Here is a 26,985-nt window from a genome sequence, read left to right as displayed (position 1 = left end):
CCTCAGCCTCCCAAAGTGCTGGAATTACAGGCGTGAGCCATCTTGCATAGCTGATTTTTCTTTTTCTTTTTTTTTTTTTGATGGAGTCTCACTCTGTCGTTCAGGCTGGAGTGCAGTTGCATGATCATAGTTCATTGCAGCCTCAACGTCCTGGGCTCAAGTGATCCTCCCACCTCAGCCTCCTGAGTAGCTGGAACCACAGACATGCACCACCACACGTAGCTAATTTATTTTTATTTTTAAATTTTTTTGTAGAGACAGGGTCTCACTATGTTGACCAGGCTGGACTTGAACTCCTGGCCTCAAGCGATCCTCCTGCCTCAGCCTCTCAAAGTGCTGGGATGACAGACATGAGCCACCAAACCCAGTGAGTTTGATTTTTTTTTTTTTTTTGAGACAAGGTCTTGCTCTGTTGCCCAGGCTGAAGTGCAGTGGAATGATCATGGCTGACTGCCGCCTTGACCTCCTGGGCTCAGGCAATCCTCCTGCCTCAGCCTCCTGAATAGCTGGGACTACAGGTGTGCACCACCACACCCAGCTAACTTTAAAATTATTTGTAGAGACAGGGGTTTCCCTAGGTTGCCCAGGCTGGTCTTGAACTCCTGGGCTCAAACAATCCTCCTGCCTCAGCCTCCAAAGGGCTGGGATTACAGGCACAGGCCACTACGTCCAGCTTGAGTTTGATTTTTTTAAAAGAGAAAATCAAAACTCCCTTAATGAGCCTGATTTTAAGACTTAATGTGTCAAAATATGCAGTTCTTAAGACAAAGGGGAAATAGGTGTAAAAGGTCCTTGGTGTTCACAGCCTAAACCTGGACTCAGGGTTGGCTGCTATCAGGGTTGAGGGGTCCCTACCACTGGACACCTTAGATGGCCTGAGAACCAAGCCCACATCAGTGCTATGGTCTAGCCATTCTCTCTCACAGGGACCCAGCCTCCCTCCAGCCAGCCTGAGGCCCACTGGCATGCAGGGACCTCTGAGAACGACTGACTCCCAGGGATTCCTTGGCTCCTTACCTTCCAGCCTTCTCCTACAACCAAGCCCAGGGCATATGGGACTGTCCCTGAGCCAAGGACCCAGGCATGCTGTGAGCCAGGGGAAGGGGATAAAGAGACTGGTGGCTTTTACCCTCCATCTGAGGGTGGAGGGGCTGGGAAGGGACAGGAGGTCTGTGGGAGGTCACTCCAGAGGCTGGGAAGGGACAGGAGGGATTCTGTTGTTCTCAAGTGACCTATTTGATTTCCCCTCCTGAGGAGTCAGCACACAGGCTGAAAGATGCAGTGAGACACGAGTTTATTGGTGGAGCTGCAGTGGAGTCCTCTCTCTTTCAGGGATAGCCAAGGGCACAGCACCAACAGAGGGATGGAGAGATAGACCCCCAAACAGACACATGGATGGAGCAGACTCATAGAAACCATAGCACAGCCACATAGGCACAGAGACACACAGGCCACAGCACCAAGAACACACACACACACACACACACACACACACACACACACACAACCACAGGGCTAAGACACACGGACAAAGTGCGGGCTTTGGGGCCCCTGCATAGACAGAGCGAGGGCCATGTGGGGAGGGGGCCCCTACTGACCTCCCCCAGGCATAGGCACACCAACAGCACATAGACAGGCAGATGCCCCCAGCCAGCCAGCCTGCCACACAGACAAATGGACTGCAGGGAAAGGATGTTCGTGGCTCCACATGAACCATGCGGAGAGGGCACCACAGGCCTTCAACACACCCTGCCACACTGAGGCCTGGGAGTCCCCGGCCCTGAACTAGTCACATCTATTCCCCGGACTCCCACCCGACTCCCCACCACACTTTGGTCTTGCCCACTGGGGCTGGGGCTGGGGCTGAGGCTGGGGAAACTGGCAGGTGGAAGGAGGGAGAGAGGAAGGGGTATGGACCTGGCTCGGTCCCGTCTCTGTGATCAGGGCAGCAGATGCTGAGAGTCCGGGGCTGAGCCTCGGCCTGGCAGTGGGGTGAGGGCAGGGCCACGGCTCAGGCTTGGGGGGGCTCCTGGCAGCGCAGGCACTGGGCCATCTCCGGCTGGTACTGCTCGACCTGCAGGGTGCAACTGGAGAATCCAAACCGGGAGTAGAGCCGGGATGAGGCTTCAGCCAGGACGGCTTCAGGGTCAGCGGTGGAGTCTGTGGGAGAGTGATAAGAGGCGGCATCCATCCCGGGGGAGAAAGAAAAGGCAGGGACTGAGATAAAGACAGGGAAAGGGGCTGCACAGCATTAAAGCCAGGCGTGAATGGGAGCCTGCTTTTCTTTCTGTATTGTATGAACAGCATAAAAGTGTCAAATCAAATGTTGGAGAGACTCACCCCAGTCAACCGTGCTAACACACTAAACTCTTTCCAGTCTCCTATTCTCTCCTGTCACTGAGTGTCAACATACAGCTCAACATTTCAGCAGCCATACCACCCGATTTCCCAGGACAATCCAGATGTTAAATATCTGTCTCATTGTCCCTCTAGAGTTTCCATCAAATATCCCACAAATTATAATATTTTTGGCATCCAAATTGCATGACTCTGATTGCTTCTTGCATCTGGAAGAAACTCAAAAATCCTTTGTCAGCTCATGACTCACCATATATATTTTTAATAGTTGAATCATAATGTAGATGCAATTTTATATTCAGCTTTTTTCTCAGCATTATACCATAAACATTTTTCCTAGTTGCCATACAGTCTTCATAAGCATCATTTTTAACAGTTATGTGATACCTCAGGGTGGAGGTGCTGTAATTTACCTAACTGTGCCCCATCACTAGACCTGTAGGTACTAATGATCTTTTAAAGGGTTGTTGGTTCCCTGTGCTACTTCAAAGAGGGTGAAACTGCCCCCAGAACACTGCATCCAGTGGATGGAGACTCCTTGTCTCCAACATACACGAGCGCACGTGCGTGTGTGTGTGTATGTGAGAGAGAGACACAGAGAAACAGAGACAGATCAAGAAAGACTGAAACAATTCCAGTAACTCAAACTATGGTCCCATGTTTGGGGTGGGGTATGTTCCAGGCAGTAACTAGCTGGGGCCAATGGGACTCACCGATGGCCAGGTGTGCAGAGGCAACGTGGTAAGTGAGCGTAAGGGCCCACAGGTGCAGCTCATGGGTTGCCCGGACTCCTGGCACCGACAACAGCGTATCCCGCACAGGTTCGAACCCCACATTGCGGGGGGTACCTGCAACCAGCACCAGTCATGCCTTACTGCTAGGGCCACTCCTGCCCAGAAGCAGCACCCCCACCACTGGATTCCACCTCCCCTATCCTGTATCCACTCTCCTTTTGACCCCTACAATTCACCCTATGCCCAAATCCTTGTTCCAGCAGCAGACCCCATGAGCCAAGCCTTCTTCCTGTACTATCTTCAAAGAAAAAAGTGGTGGCCCAGTGCGAGAGTAAAGTCAGAGAGGGCCACAGGGATGGGGAGCTGTGGTGCCCGACTCACCTTCCATGAGGATTCGAAGAACGTCTCGGAGGGTGGGAGCCGTGGATCCAAGGGCACAGATGGAGAAGAGGAAGGTGCTGATGGGGTCGGCTGCCTTGTATTGAGGCTGCAGAGAAAGAGACCCCTAAGCCCAACAACCAGGGACCTTTCAGAGGAAGATCTAGGGGTATCTTGAACAAACATGACCTGAGAGGCCCCTCAAAACCCTGAAGAGGGGACAGGGAACATGACTTATGTCTGGGAGAGTCCTGGGAGGTGGGAGGGAGGGGGAAGGAAGCTTTGGGACCTGGGAAGGAGTGGGCTGGGATGTGGTTGTGGGGAGGAAGGCTGGGGCAGGTCTCCAACGATGGTACCTTGAAGTAGATGAGGATGGAGGCAGCCAGTACCCCAAAGCTCTGCAGGAGGTCCCCCAGCACGTGCACAAATGCTGCCCGGACGCTGGTGTTCCCCAGGGGCAGGGGCTCTTCAGGCCCCTCCTCCAGCGGTGCATACTCCGCTCCCCTAGACCCGTGGCTGTGGGGGGGCCCAGCCTGGTGCAGCACAAAGGCCATTCTGAGGGGGAAGCAGAGCAGCTCAGCCTAGGGCCCTGCTCCTGGCCTCCTATGCCCCCATCTCCATGTCTCACCTCCCCAGTAGCCCTTTCCCAGCCCCTGGAAGAAAACAGCGTTTTGCAAGAGAGATAAACAATGCAGCCTGGGAGAAAGAATACCAGACTTGGTGCCACACATGTGGATTTGGAAGCTGGCCCTGTTACCTAAATAGGTATGTGACTTGGGCAAGTCACCTGTTGGGATTGACTGCATTAATGGTAAACTAGGGGTAATGCTACCTACCTCATGGGGTGGCTGTGAGGTTTAAATGCAATCATGTTGATGAAAGCCCTCATCAGAGTGGCTGGCCCATGGCAGGCCCTTAACAGAGATCTGCTGACTGAATTTTAGGTCTCTATCCCAGACCCTTCCCAGACACACCCAGGGCAGTCCATGGAGAGCTGTGTGTGCATGTCTGTGTGTCTGGTGGGGAGGAGAGAGCCAGCTCTCCCATCCTGGAGGAAGACCCCTCGCCCTGGGCCCCACAAGGTGCCTGCTCCATACTGGGACGTACAACAGGTTGGCACAGACTGCGATGCTGGCGGTCAGCAGCATGGCACCCCCCTCGATGTGGTAGTCGCTGTGCAGCAGGCGGACGAAGGCCAGGTACAGGAGGATGCCAGTGACCATCCAGAGGGAGACCACAGAGGCCAAAGCCCCCAGAGTCTCTGCGGGTAGAGGGGGAGACAAGCTGTCAGAGACCTGCTTGGGACCCTGACAGGTGCCCTCTGGCAAGATTGGAGAGTCACTGGGCCATGCAGGGGCCTTACCTGAACGGTGCCAGCCAAAGGTCATGGTGCGGGTGGCTGGACGGGTAGAGAGCCAGAGGGAGAAGAGGCTGCCCATCATGCTGCCCACATCCGCCAGCAAGTGGGCTGCATCGGTCATGATGGCCAGGCTATGTGCCAGATACCCGCCTGCCAGGGTGAAATGATGGAGTCTGCTTCCATTTAGAAAATATCATGTAGTGTGTATAGGCATGGAAAATAAATTGGGGGATATACACCAAAAATGTGAATTGGGGTTTTCTCAGGTGATGGGACTACAGGTATAATTAACTACTGTTATGTTCTTCTTTTCATTCATCTGTGTTTTCTTTTCTACAATGATATATTTTATTTTAATAACAAGAAAATAGGGTTTTTAAAAGAAGTCAGCCGTGACCTGCTGGCCCCAGACCTCGGCTAGAAGTCCCTTTGTTACTCTGTCCCTCACCCCTCCTACTTCCTGAGTCCTGGGCACCCAGCTCCCCTATCCCAGCCATCCCCATCTCTGCATCTGCACCCAGGAACATTCCTGGGACTCTGGGTGGAGAGTGGCTTGGGCAGGTGTTGGGAGGATGGGGTTTAAGGGCTGCTCCCCAACTTACCGACCACCTCCCCAGCCATGAAGACAAAGCACACGGCACACGCAGCATACAGCTGCCTCCGTGCATGCAGCCTCTCGGGGGTGAGGCCCGGTGGCGGCAGGGGGTCCCTGTGGCAGTGGTGGAAGGGCATCTCCACAGGTTTGGACTCCTCAGGGAGGGGCTCTGAGGGCTCTGTGAAGAGACTGAGGCAAGCAACATGGTTCAACCTGGGCCTGGCCCACAGGCTGGCCTGCTCACTCCACGTCCTCAGTCCCCAATGCTGGCCTCATCAGACCATCTGCTTCCCCAGGCCTGGTCGTATCTGGGAGCTGCGTCGGCAGAGGGCCACATGAGAGGTGGTGGCTAAATGAACAGGTCAGAGCCCAGCCTCCCTTTTCCTTCCATACACAGAGCCATAGAATTTCACAGCTGGAAAGCACCTTACAGACGGTCTAGTCTAACTTTTTTAAGAGATGGGGTTGGTTGGGAGCAGTGGCTCACACCTGTAATCCCAGCGCTTTGGGAGGCCAAGGCAGGCAGATCACGAGGTCAGGAGATCGAGACCATCCTGGCCAACATGGTGAAACCCTATCTCTACTAAAAATGCAAAAATTAGCTGGGTATGGTGGCACGTGCCTGTAATCCCAGCTACTTGAGAGGCTGAGGCAGGATAATCACTTGAACCAGGGAGTTGGAGGCTGCAGTGAGCCGAGATTGTGCCACTGCACTCCAGCCTGGCGACAGAGTGAGAGACTGTCTCAAAAAAAAAAAAAAAGAGATGGGGTCTTGCTCTGTTGCCCAGGCTGGAGTGCAGTGGTGTGATCAGAGCTCACTGCACACTTGAGTTCCTGGCCTCAAGCGATCCTCCCACCTCAGCCTACTGAGTTGCTGGGATTATAGGTGTGAGCCACCGCACCCAGCTCTCGTCTAACATTTTATTAAATAAATTAGAAGCATGAGGCTCACAGAGTTGGGGGACACATGGAGGCCAACCCAGCTAGTTGCTAGAGCTGAGACTAGACCCCAACCAAATCAATTTCTTATGCTAGGCACCCCAAAATGAGCAGGATTCCTGCGGATCTCTGAGAGCTTTTGATGAACAGGGCAAGCATGTACCTACACAATGATATAGAGCGAAGGTGGCCACTGTCATTATGGCAGTTGGAGTGCTATCAGGGTTCTGAGGATGAAGGGCCAGACTAATTATAATGAGGAAATCAGGGAAACAGCTGTAAGAGGTAACATGAGAAGGGCCTTGAAGAATGGGAAGGATTTTGATAAAGACAAGTGAATGCTATGCCACGCACGCCAAGGCAGTATGAAGGGAAGGTGGAGTGAAGTGTGGAGTTGGACTCAGCATGTGTTCCTGGCCTTGGTGTGCCTCCTTTCCAGGTCCACCTCTCAGAACCTCCACTCCTGGATCCTGCCCCTGCCCTCTCTAGACATGCAGCTGAAGTGTGGCCCTTTAAGAGACGAGCGGGACGTTGGGGCCAAAAAGTCTGATTCCTGGCACAGAGAACTGATGGCTAGATTCCAGAGCTGGGGTTGTCAAGGGAGGAAGGGGTGCAGCCTGCTATGGCTGAGGATGGCAGTGGGAGGAGCATGTTAATTGGACTTCAGTCCAACTGTAAGCACCCAGCAGAGCCCACCTTAACTGCATGGTACCACAAGTCTCCCTTGACAAATGAATGGGGCTTGGGACCTCACCTGGGGATGCCAGAGGCTGAGTGAAGTCAGGCTGAGTGCTAAGTCCATTCTGGTCCAATTCTCACCCCCGCCACTACCCCACCTGAACCCAGCAAGGACAGAATTTTCCACAGAATTCAGGACCTAAATAGAAAATACAGTACTAGAAATACTCATGGAGGTGTGACAAGAATACCCACGAGTAAAAACGATGGCTCCAGATAGAAACGTGATCATAGCAGCATAGTGGGGCGGGATGTCTGGGGCCTTCTGGCTAAAGACAATTCTGCCAAGTGGGTGAGCTGAGTTTTGAGGGAGGTAGGGGGAACATTTGGTGCTTGTACAGAAAACTGAAATACTGGTAGATTAATTTCCTGAATTTCCAAAGCCCCATCCAAGACTTAGAATCTGGGCGTGTATGATTCTGGATGTGTTTCCAGAGGAGATGGGGTGGTGAAGGAGGCTGTGAAACCGATCCTCATTCATTCAATGAGGTGCACCAGGCAGAGCACACATAATGAAGCCTGGTCTGGTGGGCAAGACAGATTGTAACAAATGGCTTACTACACAAGGACAGGTTGATGCTAGGAGGGTTATGAACAAAGCACTTTCGGGTGCAGGGAAAGGAGCACTCCCTCATAGGGGGCTCGGAGAACTTCACAGAGAAAGGCATGTTTAAGGAGATGAGACCTAGTTGGAGAAGGGTGTTCCAGACATGTAGAATGACAAAGACAAGGTTTGTGGCCTGGAGTCTAAGCGTGAAGTGTCAGGGGAGGGCTGAGGAGGAAAGTGATGGGCTCAAAGGAACATAAAGGGAGATACACTGACTGCTTGAACAAATATCTCCTGAGCACTGAGATGACCTTGCTGATGGGAGGAAGAGAGGAGAGGAGAGGAAATGGAGGGGTCTAGAATAGACCAGGTCAGAGCTTCCCTGGAGGGGCAGGTAGGTTAGGAAACGCCTTTCAGAAAATGCTGCAGGATTCGGTGACTAATGGTCATATGAGAGTGAAGATGGACTGGAGTTGGAGATGCGAGTCTGAAGCGCAGAGGCTGGGTGGCATTGGGGGCAGTGGGCAACATTCATTCCCTGGCCTTGTAAGCCACAGCACAGCCAGGCATCAAGGTGGCCACCCATCAACAGGCTGCTCCCTTTTGTTCTGCATAAATTGGGCACTAAGGAAGCCTGGCTGTTGGTGTGTGGGGGTGTGGGAGTGTGGGGTGGCTACATGCTGTTTAGAGACGAGGAAAGGCTGTTTCCTCTCCCTGGTCCTCCGAAACCCCCAACAAACAACCGATATTGAGTGGGGAAGAGGGGGGACGTAGCAGGGGCTGAACCAAAGTCAAAATGACACCTGAAGAGATGCCAGGCCTACGGCAGAGCCCCCACCGCGTCTCTGCAGGCCCCTGCAGGAAGGGGTCCAGCTCTCTTCTGCTCACCCCTGCCCCCAACCCGGCTTGAACGCCCCCACCCAAAGAAGGAGCGAGAAGCACACAGAAGCACCACGTCAGAGACAAAGGGAGAGGGACTAGGAGAGAAACAGAAAGATTGAGAGAGGTGGGGGAAGAGAAAAAGCCGGAGATCCTGCCAAATTCCGGAGACAAACGGACGGTCAGCCGACAGACAAGATGGCCCGCGGGGGTGGGCAGGGAGGCCGGTCGGCCGCTCAGAGGGGCAGGTGGACGGCGGCGGCGGGCGCGGGGGCCGGCGGGGCGCGTTGGCGGTTCTCCTGCCACCCCCGGCCCGCTGTCCCGGCCGCTCCGCGCGCCTCATTTCACACCTCGCCGCCCCCGGCCCCGTCTGTGCGGAGCCGGGAATACCCTCGCTGCCCAGACCGCACCTGCTCCTTCCTCGCCGCCCCCTCGCTTCCCGGCGGCCGCCCGCCCCCCAGGGGCCTGCAAGACCCGCGCGGAGCCTGGCCCATCCTCGGGCCCTGGCGCCCACAGCTGGCCGCGGCTGGAGGGGGCGCGCGGAGGGGAGTCCCCGGGGCCTACAGAGGGAGCTCTGAAGCCTGGGCAGCGAGGCGCTCCCGCCCTGGGCCCGGGGCAATGCGGACCTTGGCGCACCGGGCGAGGTATCCGGCCCGACGGAGCGGCAGCCGCTCCCAGGGAAGGCAGGCGCCGCGGGGGCGGCGGAGGGGTCCGGCGGCTTGGGACGCCGGAGGGGAGTGGGAGGCCGCTTCACCCGAGGACATCAGGCGGCCGGGAGGAGGCGTAGCCGGCTGTGTAGGGCTGGGCGCTCCGTGCAGCCAGAGGGGACGAAGCGGGGTGCAGCGGAGCGAGGGACCCGCGGTGCGCCGGGGCGGCCGCCGGGGCCCGCACCGAGAGAGGCAACGAAATGGACGGAGGGTAGTAGGGTGGCGCCCCCGGGCCGAAGGCCAGCCCAGGTCTGTCCTACCTCTTCAAACGCAGGCTGCCGCCGGCGCCACCGCGATCCCGGGGGCTCACCAGGCGAGTGGTCTCCAAGCCCCCAGCGGCGGGAGAGGGCTCCATGTTCCCGGTGCCCCAACCGTCTAGGCCCCACCGAGGGAGGGAGAGGCCGGGCCAGCCCCGCGCCAAGTCCGAGCAGCCCGCCGACCCCCGGGATCCCCGCAGGGTGGCGGGGCCACCAGAGTGGAGCGAACTGCAGCGACTGTGGCGCGCCGAGTCCGAACTGCAGATCCCGCTGCCGCCGGAGCCCCGCCCCGCGTGGGGCGAGCTCCCCAAGCTCCGCCTCCAGGCTCCCCGGCCTCTCCTCACCCTTAAGCCCCGCCCCCACTGCCAAAGCCCCATTTCCCCGCGCCAGAACCCCGAGTTCTGGAGAACTCCTCATCTCCACAGCCCCGTCCCCCAGGCGAGCTAGCCCCACCTCTGCACACAGACCCGCCCACCGGTTCCAAGCCTCGCTCCTCAAGCCCAAGGACCTCACGACCAACCTTCGCCCAACGACCACCACTCTGTGCATGCCTGCGAGGGGGTGTCACCCACCACGCCGTCACCCTGTGGCCCCAATCCTCACGCGGAGGCAGAAACAGGAGCAGACCCATTACCTATCTCCAGAGAACCAGAAAGAACGTGAGGTGAGCGGTGACACAAGGCGATTCCAGGGACTCCAGAAACCCCTCTACGGAGAATCTGGGGTCTGAATTCATGAGCCCAGTCTGCTGCCAATCACTGTACCGCGAATGATCATTTATTTTTATACAGAAACATTGGGTGACAAGCTTCCTGCTCTCCTTCAACCCACTGTTATCCCTGCTTTTCAAATGAGTAAACTGAGACCCAGAGGAAGAAGAGTCCAAGGTCATGCAGGCTGTGAATAAAGGGCCCAGCCTGGACCCCTATCCTCTTTCCCTCCCCGGCTCTGGAACCGGAGAGCGCTCACAGTCCTCTTACCTGCGGGGGCGGCCAGTGGAGTCGAGCCGCCTATCTAGTGTCACGGCCACTGTTTATGGAGAGGGGCTGAGGGGCAGCGGGGCAGCGTGTCAGCTAGTGATTCCCATCCTCCACACCTGCAGCGCCCTCCTGGACATTACCGCATTCTGCCTCATTTGGGGGAAACTAAAACCCAGGGGAGGGAGCGACTTACAGCAAAGTCGGTGGCCGAGCCTCAGGTCGAAGCTTCAAATGCTCAATGTTCTCTCCCCTCGCACCTGCCGCCACTGTAGAATGGGAGGGGGTGGGAAGAGGATTCTGCACTCGAAGCTGTGACAGTCTGTGAAGAGGAGGGTCTGTAGGAGGAGGGGAGAGAGTGAGCAGGGATGGGGAAGCGTGGAGGGTGGGAATGGTTAGTGAGCCCAGGCAAGAAACTCATCTGCCGCATCCTTCAGAACACACTGGGCGTCCTGAACTTAGGCTTCTGGGGACAGACACCTACCCTCGATATTGTTATTCCAACGAGCCCGAGAGTGCACTTGCAAAAAACAAAACAAAACAAAACAAAACAAAAACGGGAGCACGTGCCAGATACAGTGGTGGAAGTGATGGGGTTAACCCGGGAGAGCTTCGCGGAGGAGGTGAGGCTTAAACGGATTAGGAAAGCTGGGCGGCGGGCTGGCTGTTCCGGCGGGGGAGAGTGTGGCTTGGCCCGTGCCAAGGTGTGCGGGCGGCGCGTGCGAAGGGACTGTCCTGCCCCGCGGCTGCAGAGCGGCACCGGAGAGCCACAGGGGCTGCGCGCGCCCTCCGCGCCGTCCCCGCCCCCGGCTGCGCCAGCCTCTCCTCCGCGCCAGCCCCCAGCCTCCCCAGTCCAAAGCCCATGCGGGGTGAGGGGGCAAGGGAGCGAGGGGGTCGTTCTCCCTCTAACCTCCCTTTAAGGCGCGGGACTTGACGGAGCTCTGTTTCTCCTCGGGTCACAAGGAAGCAAATTGAGGGGGCGAGAGCAGGAAACCACTGGCCAAGGTCACCTTTTCGGGCTACTTATCAGAGCCAAGGTGGAACCCAAGTCCCTGCTTAGCTATGCCAGGGCTCTGGGTTCGTCGGGCCCGGCGCCGTCGGTTTTCTAAGCGCCGCACCCATCCTAGGGCTCTCCCCAATTCTGAGAACCCTGGAGCTGGGATGCGCAGCGACCACCGCGCACTCCGCGGCTCGGATGCGGCAGCCTGGCCCGTAGCGACCCGGGCGGGTGAGTTCGAGAATGGGGAGAAACTGCGGGGTCCTATGCGGGAACGGGATTCTTGGCACGGCTCAGCCGATGACGACAACAGGGGACATAACAACAATGGCTTCCTCCGGGATTTCCCTTCCCGGGCAGCCTGCGCGGCCAGCAGCACCGAGTGCCGGGAGGGGGCGCAGACGCCCTCACGTGCCCTGCCCGCCCCTGCCGGGAGCCAGCAGGCGGGGAAGGCAGAGGCGCCTCGCAGCGCGTGGCCAAACGTGCCGCCTCCAGAAGCCGAGGGCGCCGGCGGTGGGAATACCAACCTTCACTTGAAAATTTATGTAAGGAAAGCTTGGCAGCGAAACAGGATGCTTCCACCTGTTCCTCAAAGAGCCATCAAATGGCCCTGTGAACATCTTTGCAAAGGGTCCTCGCGAATGCCAGGCCTCAAGTGCGATTCTCTGCACTGAGGTCAGGATTTAAGCTGGGCTGGAGATTTCAGGCAAATTTTAAAATGTAAGCATGTGGACAAGAGTTAACACCTGACAAGTCCAAGCCAAGCTGTAGAGCATGGACAGAGGAGGCAACCTGGAAGTCCAACTTCTACTCCATGCTCCACTCAGATGTCACCTCCAGGAAGCCTTTCCTGACTTCTCCCAGACTGGGTATGTGTCCCTCCCTGCTTCTCTCAAGGCTCACACTGTGCTTATCTGTTCCCAGCACTCACCTCATGGTGATGAAGTCCTTTGCTTGTCTGTCTCCCTGCTACAGGGCAAGCTCCCTGAAGGCAGGAATTGTTTCTTTCTCATCTGTGTCCCCAAACCCCACTAATGGCTGGCACACGGTCCTCAATTAAGCCATCCCAGAAAGGAGGAGCTAGCTGAGTGGAAGCAGGATGGAGGAGGTAGGATTTCAGCTGGTCACAGGGAGACTGAGGGAGAGCAACAGCTTAAATGTCACTGCCTCAGGGAGGCCTTCTCTGGCCCCCACACTAGGTTAATTCTCATGTCATACACTCTCATCGTACAATACTTTTTCTGGGTTTTTTTTTTTTCTTTTTGGAAACAGGGTCTCACTCTGTTGCTCAGGCTGGAGTGCAGTGGTACAAACATGGCTCACCACAGCCTCGACCTCCTGGACTCAAGTGATCCTCCTGCCTCAGCCTCCCAAAGTGCTGGGACTACAGGTGTGAGCCACCATGCTGGGTCAACACACTGTTTATTTCTTTCAGCACTGATCATACTGTAACTAAATTGTTACTTGGGAATTATTTGTTTCATCATTTGGCTTCCAGGCTACCATAATCTGGTTTTCCTCCTACTTCACTGGCTGTTTATTTTCAGTCCCCTTCGCTGGTTCCTCCCCACCTTCTCAATCTTTTCTTGCTGAATTAGCCCAGGCCTTGGTCACTCTCTTCTCTTCTCTTTCCACACTCACTCCCATGGAGCTATCATCCAGTTTCTGGTCTTTAAATACGATCCAATAACAGCAGAAAGTAATGATTGTTGAAGCTAGATGCTGGGTACATAGAGAGTCACGGTACCATTCTCTCTATTTTTGTATGGGTTTGAATTTTTCTATTAAAAAGGATTAAAAATAGCCTGGCTGGTGGCTCACACCTATAATTCCAGCACTTTGGGAGGCCGAGGCAGGTAGATCACTTGAGGTCAGGAGTTCGAGACCATCCTGGCCAACATGGTGAAACCCCATCTCTACTAAAAAATACAAAAATTAGCTGGGTGAGGTGGCATGCACCTATAGTCCCAGCTACTCGGGAGGCTGAGGCAGGAGAATCACTTGAATCCGGGAGGCAGAGGTTGCAGTGAGCTGAGATTATGCCACTGCACTCCAGCCTGGATGACAGGTGAGACTCCATCTCATAAATAAATAAATAATAAATGGCATGTGTTCGGTGGTGATTCTCAGATCTCTCACTTGGACTCCAAACTCATATATCCACATGTCAGCTTGACATCCCTTCCTTATTGTCTGGTAGGCAGGCCTATCAAGCTCCGTAAGTCTAAAACTGAGCCCCTGATTGTCACCCCATCCTGAACCTTCTCTTTCTGCAGTCTTCCCATGTCAGAATATGGTAACTCCATCCTCCCATCTGCTCAAGCCAGACATCCTAGGGTCATCCTCGATTCCTCTATTTTCACTCTACGTCCAAGCTGTCAGCAAATCCTGATCCCGCCCTTGTCCAAACCACCATCATCTGTCTTCTTGATTACTGCAGTAGCCTCCTCCATGGTCTCCATGTTTCCATCCTTACTGCCTTATAGTCTATTCTCAACCAAGCAGCTAGGTAAACATAGATCAGATTTGTCACTCCCCATCATACTCAGAGTACCAGCCAGAGTCCTTCTAATGGCCAGCAAGGGGTCCTATGGAATTTAGCTCCTCTGATCTCATTTCACACTTCTCCCACCTCACTCCCCAGCCATCCTGGCCTTCTTGTGAGTCCTACAACACACCAGGTATGCTCCCACCCCAGGGCCTTCACATTTGCTTATCTCACCAGCTGTAATGCACTCTGCCAGATGTGCTCGCAACCTACCTCCTCACATGCTTCAGGTCTTGACTCAAATATCACCTGGCCAGGCCCTCTCTCCTTGTCCGTTTAAAAACTGCAACCTGACTGGACGCGGTGGCTCACGCCTGTAATCCCAGCACTTTGGGAGGCCGAGGTGGGTGGATCACCTGAGGTCAGGAGTTCGAGACCAGCCTGGCCAATATGGGGAAACCCCGTCTCTACTAAAAATACAAAAATAAGCCAGGCGTGGTGACACGTGCCTGTAATCCCAGCTACTCTGGAGGCTGAGGCAGGAGAATCACTCAAACCTGGAAGGCGGAGGTTGCAGTGAGCCAAGATCTTGCGACTGCACTCCAGCCTGGGCAACAAACAAGACTCCATCTCAAAAAAAAAAAAAAAAACCCCAAAAAACAAAAAAACACTGAAACCTCTCCTCAGACATTCTCTATTTCTATTCCTTGTTTTATTTTTCTCCATAGCCATCATTACCATCTAACATACTGCATATTTTACTTATTTTGTTTACTGTCTGCCCCTCTCGCCAGAATGTAAGCTCCATGATGGCAGAAATTCTGTCCGTTTTACATGCTGCTATATCCCCAGAACAGGGTCTGTACGTAATAGTACCCAGCAAATATTTGTTGAAGGTCTTAATGAACTCTGTCTCCCATATTAGGCTCTAATTTATGCGGGAAGAAAAAGAGTTTGACCACTTATCATTGTATCCAAGGTACTAAGCATATATCAGTGCTTGGTTGATATTTGTTGAGTAAGTGAATTGATTAAGGAAAAGAACAGTTTATGGGGAGAAATGGTGTGACAGCAATGGTACAGAGGTGAAGAAAAACAGAAATATTTAGTGAGGAGACCCGTTTGATTGCTGTGAAAGGTTCACTTTAGGCTGGGCGCGGTGGCTCACGCCTGTAATCCCAGCACTTTGGGAGGCCGATGCGGGCGGATCACAAGGTCAGGAGATCGAGACCATCCTGGCTAACACGGTGAAACCCCATCTCTACTAAAAACACAAAAAATTAGCCGAGCATGGTGGCGGGCACCTGTGGTCCCAGCTACTCCGGAGGCTGAGGCAGGAGAATGGCGTGAACTCGTGCCACTGCACTCCAGCCTGGGCGACAGAGCGAGACTCTGTCTCAAAAAAAAAAAAAAAAAAAAAAGAAAGGTTCACTTTAGGACAATAGTAGACAATGAGTTTGAAGGGGTAAATTGTCATAAGGTCAGAGTTCACTGCCAGATTTCAAAGGTGGTTTTGCATCCTGTGTGATGCTATCAGCAAAGTAGTAAGATGGAAGCATGCTTTAAGAACAGTGATCTGGGAACAGTATCCAGGATGAGGCCAGCAATGGGGAGAAAAGTTAGGAGACTAGGACACCAGCCAGTGTGATATGGAAATCCTTTAACTGGGGTGCATCAAGGCTGTGGGAGCTGAGAAGAAGAGACAAATGAAAGAGAGATTTTGAAAAAAAAATTATCAAGCTTTTTTAACCTAAATTTGGGGAAAAGAATGAGTCTACAGTCTTACAAATAGTCGTAACATTAACAGAAATGGAGAAACAAACAAAAAAAATAGTCTGGGGGCAAATGAGGAATTCAGATTTTAGAGTGTGGTTTTTCTTTTTCTTTCTTTTTTTTTTTTTTTTTTTGGAGACAGAGTCTTGCTCTGTTGCGAGGCTGGAGTGCAGTGGCACGATCTTGGCTCACCGCAACCTCAGCCTCCTGGGTTCAAGTGATGCTCCTGCCTTAGCCTCCCGAGTAGCTGGGACTACAGGTATGTACCACCACACGCAGCTAATTTTTTTTGTATTTTTAGTAGAGACGGGGTTTCACGGTGTTAGCCAGGATGGTCTCGATCTCCTGACCTCGTGATCCGCCTGCCTCAGCCTTCCAAAGTGCTGGGCTTACAGGCGTGAGCCACCATACCCAGCCTTTCTTTTCTTTTTTTACAAACTCTGCATATGGCATCCAATGGAGTGTGGTTTTGAGGCAATGGAACACTGGCATGTGGATGACACCAAAGCACAGTTGTGACAGCAAAAGCCATGGGTGTAGACTGACTCTCTAAAGAAGAGAAGAAAGAGCACAAGCAGAAGCTTAAGGACCAAACTGCAGAGAAAATCCAGTCAGAATTAGCCAGGCATGGTGGTGCGCACCTGTAATCCCAGCTACTCAGGAGGCTGAGGCAGAAGAATTGCTTGAACCCGGGAGGCAGAGGTTGCAGTGAGCCGAGACCATGCCACTGCACTCCAGCCTGGGTGACAGAGCAAGACTGTCTCAAAAACAAAAACAAAAAAAAAAGAAGAAGAAGAAAAGAAAATCCAGTCAGGACGTAAGAGAAGGAAGAGGACCCAGTAAGGGAAACAGCAAACGTATCAGAGATATAGGAAGAGAACCAGAGAAATGTGCAGAGCTCAAGAAATGAGAAGACAGTTGGTAGGTTAAACAGAAAGAAGTGATTTAAGGGCCAAAGTCTCTTCCCAAAACATAACCTGATGTTTTTCACTCCATTTAGTCATTCTGCCTGAAATTTTATCTGTTATTCCTTTTGCATTAATGACAATTAATAACAATTAAGAGGGTGAGGTATTAACTGTCTTTTCACTATAATCGAAATTACAGTGTTTTAATAAGATTGCTTTCTATCTACCCTGAGGGATGAGATCATTCTATGATAGCAATAGTTTTTATTAGAAGTATTAAAACAGAGGAAATGAGAGTGGTAATTTTGGAGTTCTGGCTGCTTGGGAGGACTGGGGGCGGTGTTTTGGATAGCCAGAGGGCAGCATGACGGCACTGGGTAGGAGAACAAGAAAATGGGGTTCTAAGAGGCTGAGGAGAAGGATGTAGAAGCATGGAAAGACACCAATAACAATTTACAAATCTTAGGGGAGGGGAAGGACCCTGATTTTTCCTTTCTTCCCAGCAACAAAATGAAATGCAACCTCTCTCCTTATAAAATCAGGAGATAGGATAGAAATAGCTAGTATAATAATGATAGTAATAATAATAAAGCATGTGCCTCATGCTTTATTCAAATTTAATCCTCATAACAACCCAAAGAGACAGACACTATTATCTCCAGTTTACAGGTAAGACAGGTGCTGTTAGCCTAGTGTTGGGTCTGCAAAGTTTGGGGTTGCAGGTCAGAGAGGACAGGGACATGAAGCAGTCTCCTTTCTAGCTGAAAGCCTTCCACCTCCCATCCTGAGATGTCTGGCCTGGGAAGCAGAGGCAAACACAATTGGGTGGGTGGTGGTGGTTCTGGTCACATGTAGCATACATGCTTTCTGCTGGGGGAGGGGAAAGAGGAACATTACCTGACATCACCCATGAGAGGATGTGAATATCCCCCACAGCTTTGGTCTGTCTATAGACTTGGATTTTAAAGTAGGAAGGAACAGTCACGGTGTAGATACTGAACTTGGAGTCAGAAAACTCAGGTCAGATCTCACTGGATAACCTTAAGCAGGTCAATCCGTCTTTCTGGGCTGCACTTTCTTCAATTATAAAGTGAAGGCGTTGGATTCAAGTTAAATCTCTGAGGTCCCTTCCAGCTCAAAAACTGTACAATTTGAGAACCTGGTGGTTGAATGTGACAAATTGTGATCTCTCTCTCCCACTGCATATGTTCCAGAGTGTGGTATTTTGGGTATAAATATGCCAATGTCTGCTGTCTGTATGTGTGTGTATTCCAGCTATATGACTAAAACTTTAGTTGTTTGTGGGTAAACAAGGGATGCTTCTTGGTTTTCTCCATGAGAGACCAAATGGCTCTGGGTGGTAGTAAACAAAAAGATCACTGACTCAAGGTATGATGGGAGGGCAAATGATCCAAGAAATGGTTTTAGTCTATAACCATTCTTTGGCAGTTATTTTTGGTTTTTTACTTTCATTCTTTTTAAAACCAAATCCAATTAAGTCTTGACATCAACCCTGTGAAATGGCACAGGTTTTTATAGAAGAGGAAAAATAGACTCAGAGATGAAATGATTTGTCGAAGATCACACAGCCTGTGAGGGCCAGAGCCAGAGCTAAGATCTAGGGCTTCTGACCCCTGGCTTGTGTGTTCTTCCTAGGACTGAGCTGGGTGTGAGAAGAGCCCAGGCATAGAACACTCAGTCAAAGAGGCTCTGGTTTCTAGGTAAAGGCAAAGAGGAGAGCCACTGGCCAAAGGAGGCCAGGCCGACTGGGCCGTGCTACTCCCATCTCTGCAGCTTCCTGGCTGAAGTGATATTCTATTCAGAGCAGAGCCTCGCAAGACTTACAGATAATGGCTATTTCAAGAGCTATGAACTGTGATTAGTTAGAATGTCAGAGGGCCATGATAAGAAGTGAAAACATTCTGCAGCCTCTGTCAAGATGCGAAAGGTGTTTACTAACTCTTCTCAGAACCGAATTTGCCTTCTTTCTCAGGGCTCACTTCTATGAAGCAGGGATGCAATCGCCTCTCAGGTTGTTGTGAAGATCCAAAGAGACAATTAGGTAGGAGTGTCTCGGAAAAGCCTCACACTTTTGCTTGTTCATTCAACCAACCAACATTTACTGAACACAGGAAGTGTGTTAGGAACTGGAGGGAATACTAAGACAAATAAGAAACAGGGAGTTCAGGATCACGTTACTATCTCCCCTCTCACCTTCTTTCTGTATCATGGTTTCTTCTTGTCTAGGACCATATGAGGGAAGATGGGCCCTGTTGTCTTGTCCAATTCCCTAGCTAAGTGCTTCTGTCCCGGGGAATTCTGAGCCCAACCTCCAGGTTACATTGGATCAGCAGAGGGCCCTCAGCTATAGCTCATTCAAGAAATCATTCATTCACTCACGTGAGCCAGGCATGGCTCTAGGTGCTGGGGATACAATGGTCAACAAACAAACAAGGTCCCTGCCCTCGTGGAGCTGTCACCTGGGGAAGGCAGCTTTTTTTTTTTTTTTTTTTGAGATGCAGTCTCATTCTATTGCCCAGGCTGGAGTGTAATGGCACGATCTCGGCTCACTGCAACCTCCACCTCCCAGGTTCAAGTGATTCTTCTGCCTCAGCTTCCTGAGTAGCTGGGATTACAGGCACGCACCACCACACCCGGCTAATTTTTTTATTTTTAGTAGAGACAGGGTTTCATCATGTTGGCCAGACTGGTCTCGAACTCCTGACCTCATGATCGACCCGCCTCGGCTTCCCAAAGTGCTGAGATTACAGGCATGAGCCACTGCGCCTGGCCAACAGCAGCTTTTAAATCAATATGCAAATAAACACATGTTCACCAGCTGGGTGTGGTGGCTCACGCCTGTAACCCCTGCACTTTCGGAGGCTGAGGTGGGCAGATCACTTGAGCTCAGGAGTTCAAGATCAGCCTGGGCAACATGATGAAACCCTGCCTCTACCAAAAATATGAAAATTAGCTGGGCATGGTGGTGCATGCCTTTAGTCCCAGCTACTTGGGAGGCTGAGGTGGGAGGATGGCTTGAGCCCAGGAAGTTGCGGCTGCTGAGCTGTGATTGTGTCACTGCACTCCAGACTAAGACCTTGTCTCAAAAAAATATATATATATAGATAGATAGATAGATATAGATACATATAGAGTGTGTGTGTGTGTGTGTGTGTGTGTTTGCAGGCTATTATGAGGTGAGGAGAGAGTAGAACCCAGTTTAGAAGACCTCTCTGAGGAGGCCTGAAGCTGAGATCCCTGAAGGATGAGAGGTCAAGCCCTCCAGGCAGAGGGGAACAACATGGTCAAAGGCTCTTGAAATGGGAGGGAACACGATTTTTTCAAATAACTAACAGGAAAGAGGAAAGCGGTGGAGCAAAGCCCAGAGCAAGCAGACAGTGGTTCCAGAAAAGATTGGAGAGGGAGGGGCAGGACCACGCTGGGTCTTACAGACTGAGGCAAGGAATTCGTTACAAGTGCACCTCTAATGCCTTCTGCTCTCTCTACCCAGTGCTGGGGAAGAAATGAGCTGGTTTGTTCTGCTAGTTCTGTCCTCCCATGATAGTCATGAAAGCTTGGGGGTTAAAGAAATTTGGCAGGAGACAAACCACCAAAAAAAATTATCAGCTTCAGCTTCTTTTTAAGTGAGTGACCTCTAAACTCATCTGACCCAGAGACTATGGACTGGGTGGGTGATGCAAAGGTCTTCATCCCCTCTCCCTGCACTGATCACAGGCCTACAGAAATAAATTCATTAATTCAGCAGTCATCGTGTCTGCTGCAGATGGACTCCTTAGTTCGTTTGCTTAGATGGTTCTTGAGGTGGAATACTGATTTACAAGTGCACCTCTAATGCCTTCTGCTCTCTCTACCCAGTGCTGGGGAAGAAATGAGCTGGTTTGTTCTGCTAGTTCTGTCCTCCCATGAGTCATGAAAGTTTGGGGGTTAAAGAAATTTGGCATGAGACAAACCACCAAAAAAAAATTATCAGCTTCAGCTTCTTTTTAGGTGAGTGACCTTCAAGGAGGCTGGCACAATGGCTCACGCCTTCAAGGGGGCTGGCACATGCCAGCCTCATGCCTGTAAATACAGCCTCATGCCTGTAAATACAGGCTCATGCCTGTAATTCCAGCACTTTTGGAGGCTGAGGCGGGCAGATCACTGAGGTCAGGAGTTCGAAACCAGCCTGGCCAACATGGTGAAACCCCGTCTCTACTAAAAATACAAAAAAATTAGCCAGGCATGGTGGCAGGTGCCTGTAATCCCAGCTACTTAGAAGGCTGAAGCAGGAGAATCACTTGAACCCGGAAGGCAGAGGTTCCAGTGAGCAGACATTGTGCCACTGCACTCCAGCCTGTGTGACAGAGTGAGACTCCATCTCAAAACAAAACAAAACAACAACAACAACACCTACAAGGGGAGGAAAATGTGCACAAATAACTGTAATAAAAGGAAGAGAGTGATAAAAGCTACAAAAGGGTTAACAGATAAGCATTTTCCAAGTAATAAAGCTTTTTCTACTACATGTTACAGGAGCCATTGAGTGCTCTTGTAAAGAAAACCAGCACTACAAAGTAGTAAATTATAAGTGATGCAAACACTACCTCCTGTAGAAACTCACAGGAAGGGAGGCCAGGTAGAGGCATGCTCCCACGCCTGCAGGTGGGGATACAAATCCTCCTTCTGCTACCTTTCCGGAAGAAAGTTAGCAATAGAGATCAAGAGCGTAAAAAAAAAAAGAAAAAAGAAAAAATCATTTCGACCCAATAATTCGACTTCTAAGAATGTATCCTTAGGAAAAAAAATTAGAGATTTGTTCAAGCATTTCTGTTGAATTTTCCTCATAGGGTTATTATATTGTCAAATAGAAACAACTGAAACAGCCAAGTTGGGTTACATTATGGGACATGCTCATGATGGCATCATATTTAAATGACGTTTTTGAAGCACGGTAGTGACTTTTGGAAAAGGCTCAATACATCATTTTAATGAGATATGCAAACTCATCATTACGATATACTAGGAGAAATGCTTTGACAGACGAAGTGGGAACAACTGGGAGAGTGAATGATGGAGTGTCAGGAACAGGGGCATATGAGTTGGGTCTTCCAGGTTGTGGAGGTGTTTCCGGGTGGAAGAGAAGGAGGGACCAAGCAGAGAGCCCTAAGTCCTGAAGACAGCTGGGAAGGTAACACACCTCTTAAGAAGGGCATGCAGCAGCCATACCTCTCATCCGCCACGGTCAGCAAACCCATTGTGTTTCCTGGAGTGAGTTGGGCCATCAAGATGGCTGGTGCCCTTCTGCTGGAGAAGAGGGGCTCGGCGGGAATCCCTGCCCCAAGGCCTGGCAGCAACGCTCCTACGCTGCCCTGGGCCGCAGGCCTGCTAAGCCCTCCGCTCTCACTTCCCTGCGCGCGAAATAAGTCCCAGGGCCAATGTGGCCTCCCCACATAGTGCTTCCGGGGGCGCCAAAAAACGACCTGCCCAGACCCGCAGCGTCCACGCTGCGCGCAAGCGCAGTCAGCTGCTGGACCCGGCCGGTGTGAAGTTTCACACCCAAAAGGATGAAGGGCACCCGCCTGGCTTAAGAGAACGACTCCCAGGTAAAGGGCCAGACCCAGGTGAGGAGTCGGCACAGGGCCAGAGGTGCCCTGCACACTCAGAGCTCTCCCTTTGAGCTCCTTGCCTTGCTTGGTTCTCCTGGGCCGCAGGCCTCTACCCTGCTCTCTGGGGTTCTGCTGCCAGTTCCTTGCCAGGTCTTTCCCACAGCAACGCCTTTTCTCTTCCTTCTCCAGCCTCTGAGTCCTCTTCCTCCTCTCCCCACTGTCCCACCTCTGAGGGACAGAAGTGGGGTGGTTTGAGAGCAGGAGACTGGAGGGAAGAAGCAAGTCCGGGCCTAGCTGCAAGCACTCCCCACTCCCGCCCCCGCCAGGCTCTAGGACACTTGACTTCTGTTAGGCCGCACACGGTTTGGTCTGAAGTGTTTCTCTCTTAATAGTTGTGGATCGGCGAGGCACAATGGCTCACGCCTGTAATCTCAGCACTTTGGGAGGCCGAGGTGGGTGGATCACCTGAGGTCAGGAGTTCAAGAACAGCCTGACGAACATGGTGAAACTCTCTTTTTACTAAAAACACAGAAAATTAGCCGGGCGTGGTGGCGGGTGCATGTAATCCCAGCTACTCGGGAGGCTGAGGCAGGAGAATCGCTTGAACCCAGGAGGCGGAGGTTGCAGTGAGCCGAGATCGCGCCATTACACTTCAGCCTGGGCAACAAGAGCAAAAACTCCGTCAAAAAAAAAAAAAGTTGTGGATCTTTCTGATTCCTGATCCTGGCCGTTCAGGCTGGGGCCGTCCTGGTCTTTCAAACCCAGCAGTGAGCTTGGACAGACCCGGAGGTGTTTACTCCAGGTAATAGGCGCTCTAGACAAAATCAGGCTCTTTTCCTGGCTTAGACCTCTCCTTGCTTACAGCACCTCTAGGATGTGGGATGTCTGGAGGTCTGTGTAGCTGGAGGATGCTGGGAAATGTGAGGGGAAGATGTTTCCTCCTTAAAATTGGAATTTTACTGATCACCTGAATTCTCCTGCTAGCCACAAATCCCACTCACTGTTATCTTATCCTTGTCCTTCTGTCATCGTTTACCTGCCTAATCCCTGAAGGTAGTGAGTTTCCTGTCATTGGAAGTGCACTTCTCGGTACCCTTACTTGTAGAAGTTCTCACAGATGCTGCTTCTCCTCTGGCTCAGATCATGTCTACTGGGAAGGAAGCAGCCCACCGGCTGTCCAAAAGTGGGACGAGCCTCTATGCAGTGCTGGAGCTTAAGAAGGGCGCCTCACCTGAAGACATCAAAAAATCCTACAGGTTCAGACCTCAGCCCTTTATTGATCCTTGGAATTTCCCCCTTAAACCTTTTTCTTTCTGTATCTCTTTTGCTATCTGACTCTTCTTCTTCTTTTTTTTTTTTTTTTTTGAGAGGAAGTCTCACCCTGTCACAGAGCAGAGACAGAGACTGTTGAGAGTGCGGTGGCACGATCTTGGCTTACTGCAACCTCCGCCTCCCAGGTTCAAGCAATTCTCTCACCTCAGCCTCCTGAGAAGCTGGGACTACAGGCGTGCACCACCACGCCTGGCTAATTTTTGTATTTTTAGTAGAGACAGGGTTTCGCCACGTTGGCCAGGCTGGTCTCAATCTCCTGACCTCAGGTGATCTACCCGCCTCGGCCTCCCAAAGTGCTGGGATTACAGGTGTGAACCACTGTGCCTGGCCTATGACCCGTTTGTTTGTTTGTTTGTTTCTTTTGAGACAGAGTCTCGCTCTGTTGCCCAAGCTGTAGTGCAGTGGTGCAGTCTCGGCTCACTGCAACCTCCGCCTTCCGGGTTCAAGTGATTCTCCTGCCTCAGCCTCCTGAGTAGCTGGGATTACGGGTGCCTGCCACTATGCCCAGCTAATCTTTTGTATTTTTGGTAGAGACAGGGTTTCACCATGTTGGCCAGGCTGGTCTCAAACTCCTGACCTCATGATCAGCCCACCTCGGCCTCCCAAAGCGCTGGGATTACAGGTGTGAGCCAGTGCTCCCGGCCCTGTGACCCATTTTTAAGTCCCAACAAGCCCTCACTTTGGGGCCAAATGGCGCCATCACCCTCTTCATTATAGTATGGGAAGGAGTTTAGACCTTGGATGCTTGCCTCCATCCTTTGTACCACATCTCATGCATTCCTTCTGCACTCTCTAGAGACTAATCCATGTCATTCATCCTAAGCCTCCTTCCCCAGCCATTCCCCATTGCTTCCCTACCCTCCTTTTGGGTATCGCCTGGGTAGGAAACTGGCCTTGCAGTATCATCCTGACAAGAATCCAGGGAATGCTCAAGCAGCAGAAATATTCAAAGAGATCAACACAGCTCATGCCATACTGAGCGACTCTAAGAAGCGGAAAATTTACGACCAGCATGGCTCATTGGGAATATATCTGTATGATCACTTTGGTGAAGAAGGCGTCAGATACTATTTTATTCTGAATAGTTGTTGGTTCAAGGTACACAATTCTCCAGGTCCCTTAAGAATAAGGAAAGAAGGGTGACCTTCCTTTCCTTATGACAAATGCTTCTGTTGTCTCATTTTCTGGGTGCCAGGAGGATTGAGGGAGGGAAGCTTGAGCAGTCATATAGAAAACTGCTGGACTGAGGCCATTCTCGCCTACCTTTTAGACACTTGTCATCCTGTGTACTCTGCTCACTTGTTGCTGTTTCTGTTGTTGCTGCTGTTTTTGCTGTGGAGCACTGAAACCACCACCTGAGCAGGATAGTGGGAGAAAATATCAGCAGAATGTCCAGAGTCAGCCTCCAAGTTCAGGTGAGAACTGCAAGCAGGGACTGTGAGGTAAGAAATGTCTTTCATTCTTGGGAATGAAAGAAATGATTGGGGTCGGGCACGATGGCTCATGCCTGTAATCCCAGCACTTTGGGAGGGTGAGGCGGGTGGATCACCTGAGGTCAGGAGTTTGAGACAAGCCTGGCCAACATGGTAAAACCCTGTCTCTACTAAAAATACAAAAATTAGCTAGGCATGGTGGCACCCACCTGTAGTCCCAGCTACTTGGGAGTCTGAGGCAGGAGAATCGCTTGAACCCGGGAGACAGAGGTTGCAGTGAGCTGAGATCGTGCCACTGCACTCCAGCCTGGGAGGCAGAGCAAGACTCCATCTCAAAAAAAAAAAAAAAAAAGAAAGAAAAAAGGAAAGAAAAGAAAGAGGCTGGGCACGGTGGTTCAAACCTGTAATCCCAGCACTTTGGGAGGCCGAGGCGGGCGGATCACGAGGTCAGGAGTTCGAGACCAGCCTGACCAACATGGTGAAACCGTGTCTCTACTAAAAATACAAAAATTATCCAGGTGTGGTGGCGGGCACCTGTAACCCCAGCTACTTAGGAGGCTGAGGCAGGAGAATTGCTTGAACCCGGGAGACGGAAGTTGCAGTGAGCCAAGATCATGCCACTGCACTCCAGCCTGGGCAACAGAGTGAGACTCCATCTCAAAAAAAAAAAGAAAGAAAGAAATGGTTGGGGGTGAGAAAGACCTGTAAAAATGGCAGGTTAATCCCTAAATATGGCAATTTCAAGTCTTCAAGTCTGGCACTGGGACAAAGTGAAGAAAAAAAAAAAAAGATCGATATGTTTCTATGCACCACACAACAAACTGACAGTTTGAAGGTGGTAGTGTCAGCTCCTGTTAAGCTAAGGAATGGGGTGGGAGAGTATGTCTAGAGAGGACAGTAGGTGAAGACAGATTTGAGGATGCAATTTTTGTTGTTATTGTTTTGTTGTTGTTGGTGGTGGTGGTGTTGAGACGTAGTCTCAGTCTGTCACCCAGGCTGGAGTGCAGTGGCGCGATCTCAGCTCATTGCAACCTCTGCCTCCCGGGTTCAAGCAATTCTACTCCCTCAGCCTCCTGAGTAGCTGAGATTACTAAAAAAATTAGCTGGCTAATTTTTTATTTTTAGTAGAGTCAGGGTTTCGCCATGTTGGCCAGTCTGGTCTCCAACTCCTGACCTCAAGTGATCCACCTGCCTTGGCCTCCCAAAGTGCTGGGATTATAGGCGTGAGCCACTGTGCCTGGCGGGATGCAATTTTTTCCATCTACTCAAAGGAAAGGGCCAGTTGCAGTGGCTTGTGCCTGTAATCCCAGCACTTTGGGAAGCCAAGGTGGGCAGATCACTTGAGCTCAGGAGTTTGAGACCAGCCTCAGCAACATCATGAAACCCAGTATCTACCAAACAAACAAACAAACAAACAAACAAAAAAAAACAAAAGTCAGCTGGGCATGGTGGTGCACACCTGTAGTCTCAGCTACAGGGGAGGCTGAGGTGGGAGGATCACTTGAGTCTGGGAGGTTGAGGTTACAGTGAGCTGTGATCATGCCAGTGCACTCCAGCCTGGGTGACAGAGTGAGACCTTGTATCAAAAAAGAAGAAGAAGAAGGAAAGGAGGAGGAGGGGGAGGGGAAGGGGAAAGGGTGGAGGTAGAAGAACAAGAAGAGGAGGAGGAGGTGGAGGAGGGGAAGAGGAAGAGGAAGAAAAGAAAAGAAAAAAGAAAAGGAAAGTCTGAGATCATTCCCACCCCAAATAAACTTTTATAAGCTGATTGAACTTCACACCAGCGCCACCTGGTGATGCTAATGAGTAACTGCAAGGTAATGGTTTTCTCATCAGTACGCTACAAAAAGTTACTAAACGTTTGTATATGTAAACATATATATAATTCCATCATAGGAGCCAAACGTGATTTTAGAAGCAAGGAAAATAGCGAAGATGATTTTTAAGAGATGAAGAAGGATGAGGTATGTAAACCGAAAGGC

The 26,985-nt window shown here is 51.5% G+C and overlaps 2 protein-coding genes across 6 annotated transcripts in view; one reads left to right on the top strand and one right to left on the bottom strand.

Moving 5' to 3' along the window:
• Positions 1-1,277: 1,277 nt before the first annotated feature.
• On the bottom strand, positions 1,278-22,041 carry SLC30A3 (solute carrier family 30 member 3). 3 transcript variants are annotated; one of them, XM_054476141.1, is made up of 9 exons: positions 21,862-22,041; positions 10,666-10,807; positions 5,433-5,614; positions 4,834-4,980; positions 4,578-4,731; positions 3,827-4,025; positions 3,474-3,579; positions 3,072-3,206; positions 1,278-2,160 (listed from the first exon to the last, which is right to left on the bottom strand). In XM_054476141.1, exons 1-9 carry the CDS (start codon positions 21,866-21,868, stop codon positions 2,012-2,014), a joined length of 1,221 nt encoding a protein of 406 aa, XP_054332116.1. In that variant the 5' UTR covers positions 21,869-22,041; the 3' UTR covers positions 1,278-2,011. The 3 variants fall into 3 exon arrangements, with proteins under 3 accessions (XP_054332116.1, XP_054332118.1, XP_054332117.1); XM_054476143.1 differs by having other exon boundaries at positions 10,666-10,738; positions 21,862-22,038; XM_054476142.2 differs by lacking the exons at positions 10,666-10,807; positions 21,862-22,041 and adding an exon at positions 9,496-9,778.
• The window catches only part of DNAJC5G (DnaJ heat shock protein family (Hsp40) member C5 gamma), a 16,183-nt gene continuing 1,022 nt past the window's right edge, over positions 11,825-26,985 (top strand). The window contains exons 1-6 of one of the 3 annotated variants that reach the window (XM_063649442.1): positions 11,825-12,335; positions 12,442-12,574; positions 23,382-23,497; positions 24,458-24,671; positions 24,844-24,988; positions 26,900-26,967. In XM_063649442.1, the coding sequence (XP_063505512.1) occupies positions 12,566-12,574; positions 23,382-23,497; positions 24,458-24,671; positions 24,844-24,988; positions 26,900-26,949 (534 nt within the window). In that variant the 5' untranslated portion in view covers positions 11,825-12,335; positions 12,442-12,565 and the 3' untranslated portion in view covers positions 26,950-26,967. Of the gene's footprint in view, positions 12,336-12,441; positions 12,575-22,173; positions 22,239-22,472; positions 22,744-23,358; positions 23,498-24,457; positions 24,672-24,843; positions 24,989-26,899; positions 26,968-26,985 lie in introns of those variants that run through there. The other 2 variants (XM_054476170.1, XM_063649443.1) reach the window with 2 other exon arrangements.

This window comes from Pongo pygmaeus, chromosome 12 (genome assembly GCF_028885625.2).
Source record: "Pongo pygmaeus isolate AG05252 chromosome 12, NHGRI_mPonPyg2-v2.0_pri, whole genome shotgun sequence".
NCBI lineage: Eukaryota > Metazoa > Chordata > Mammalia > Primates > Hominidae > Pongo > Pongo pygmaeus.
The sequence above is the reverse complement of the archived record's forward strand: the minus strand, read 5'-3'. Positions and strand labels throughout refer to the sequence as shown.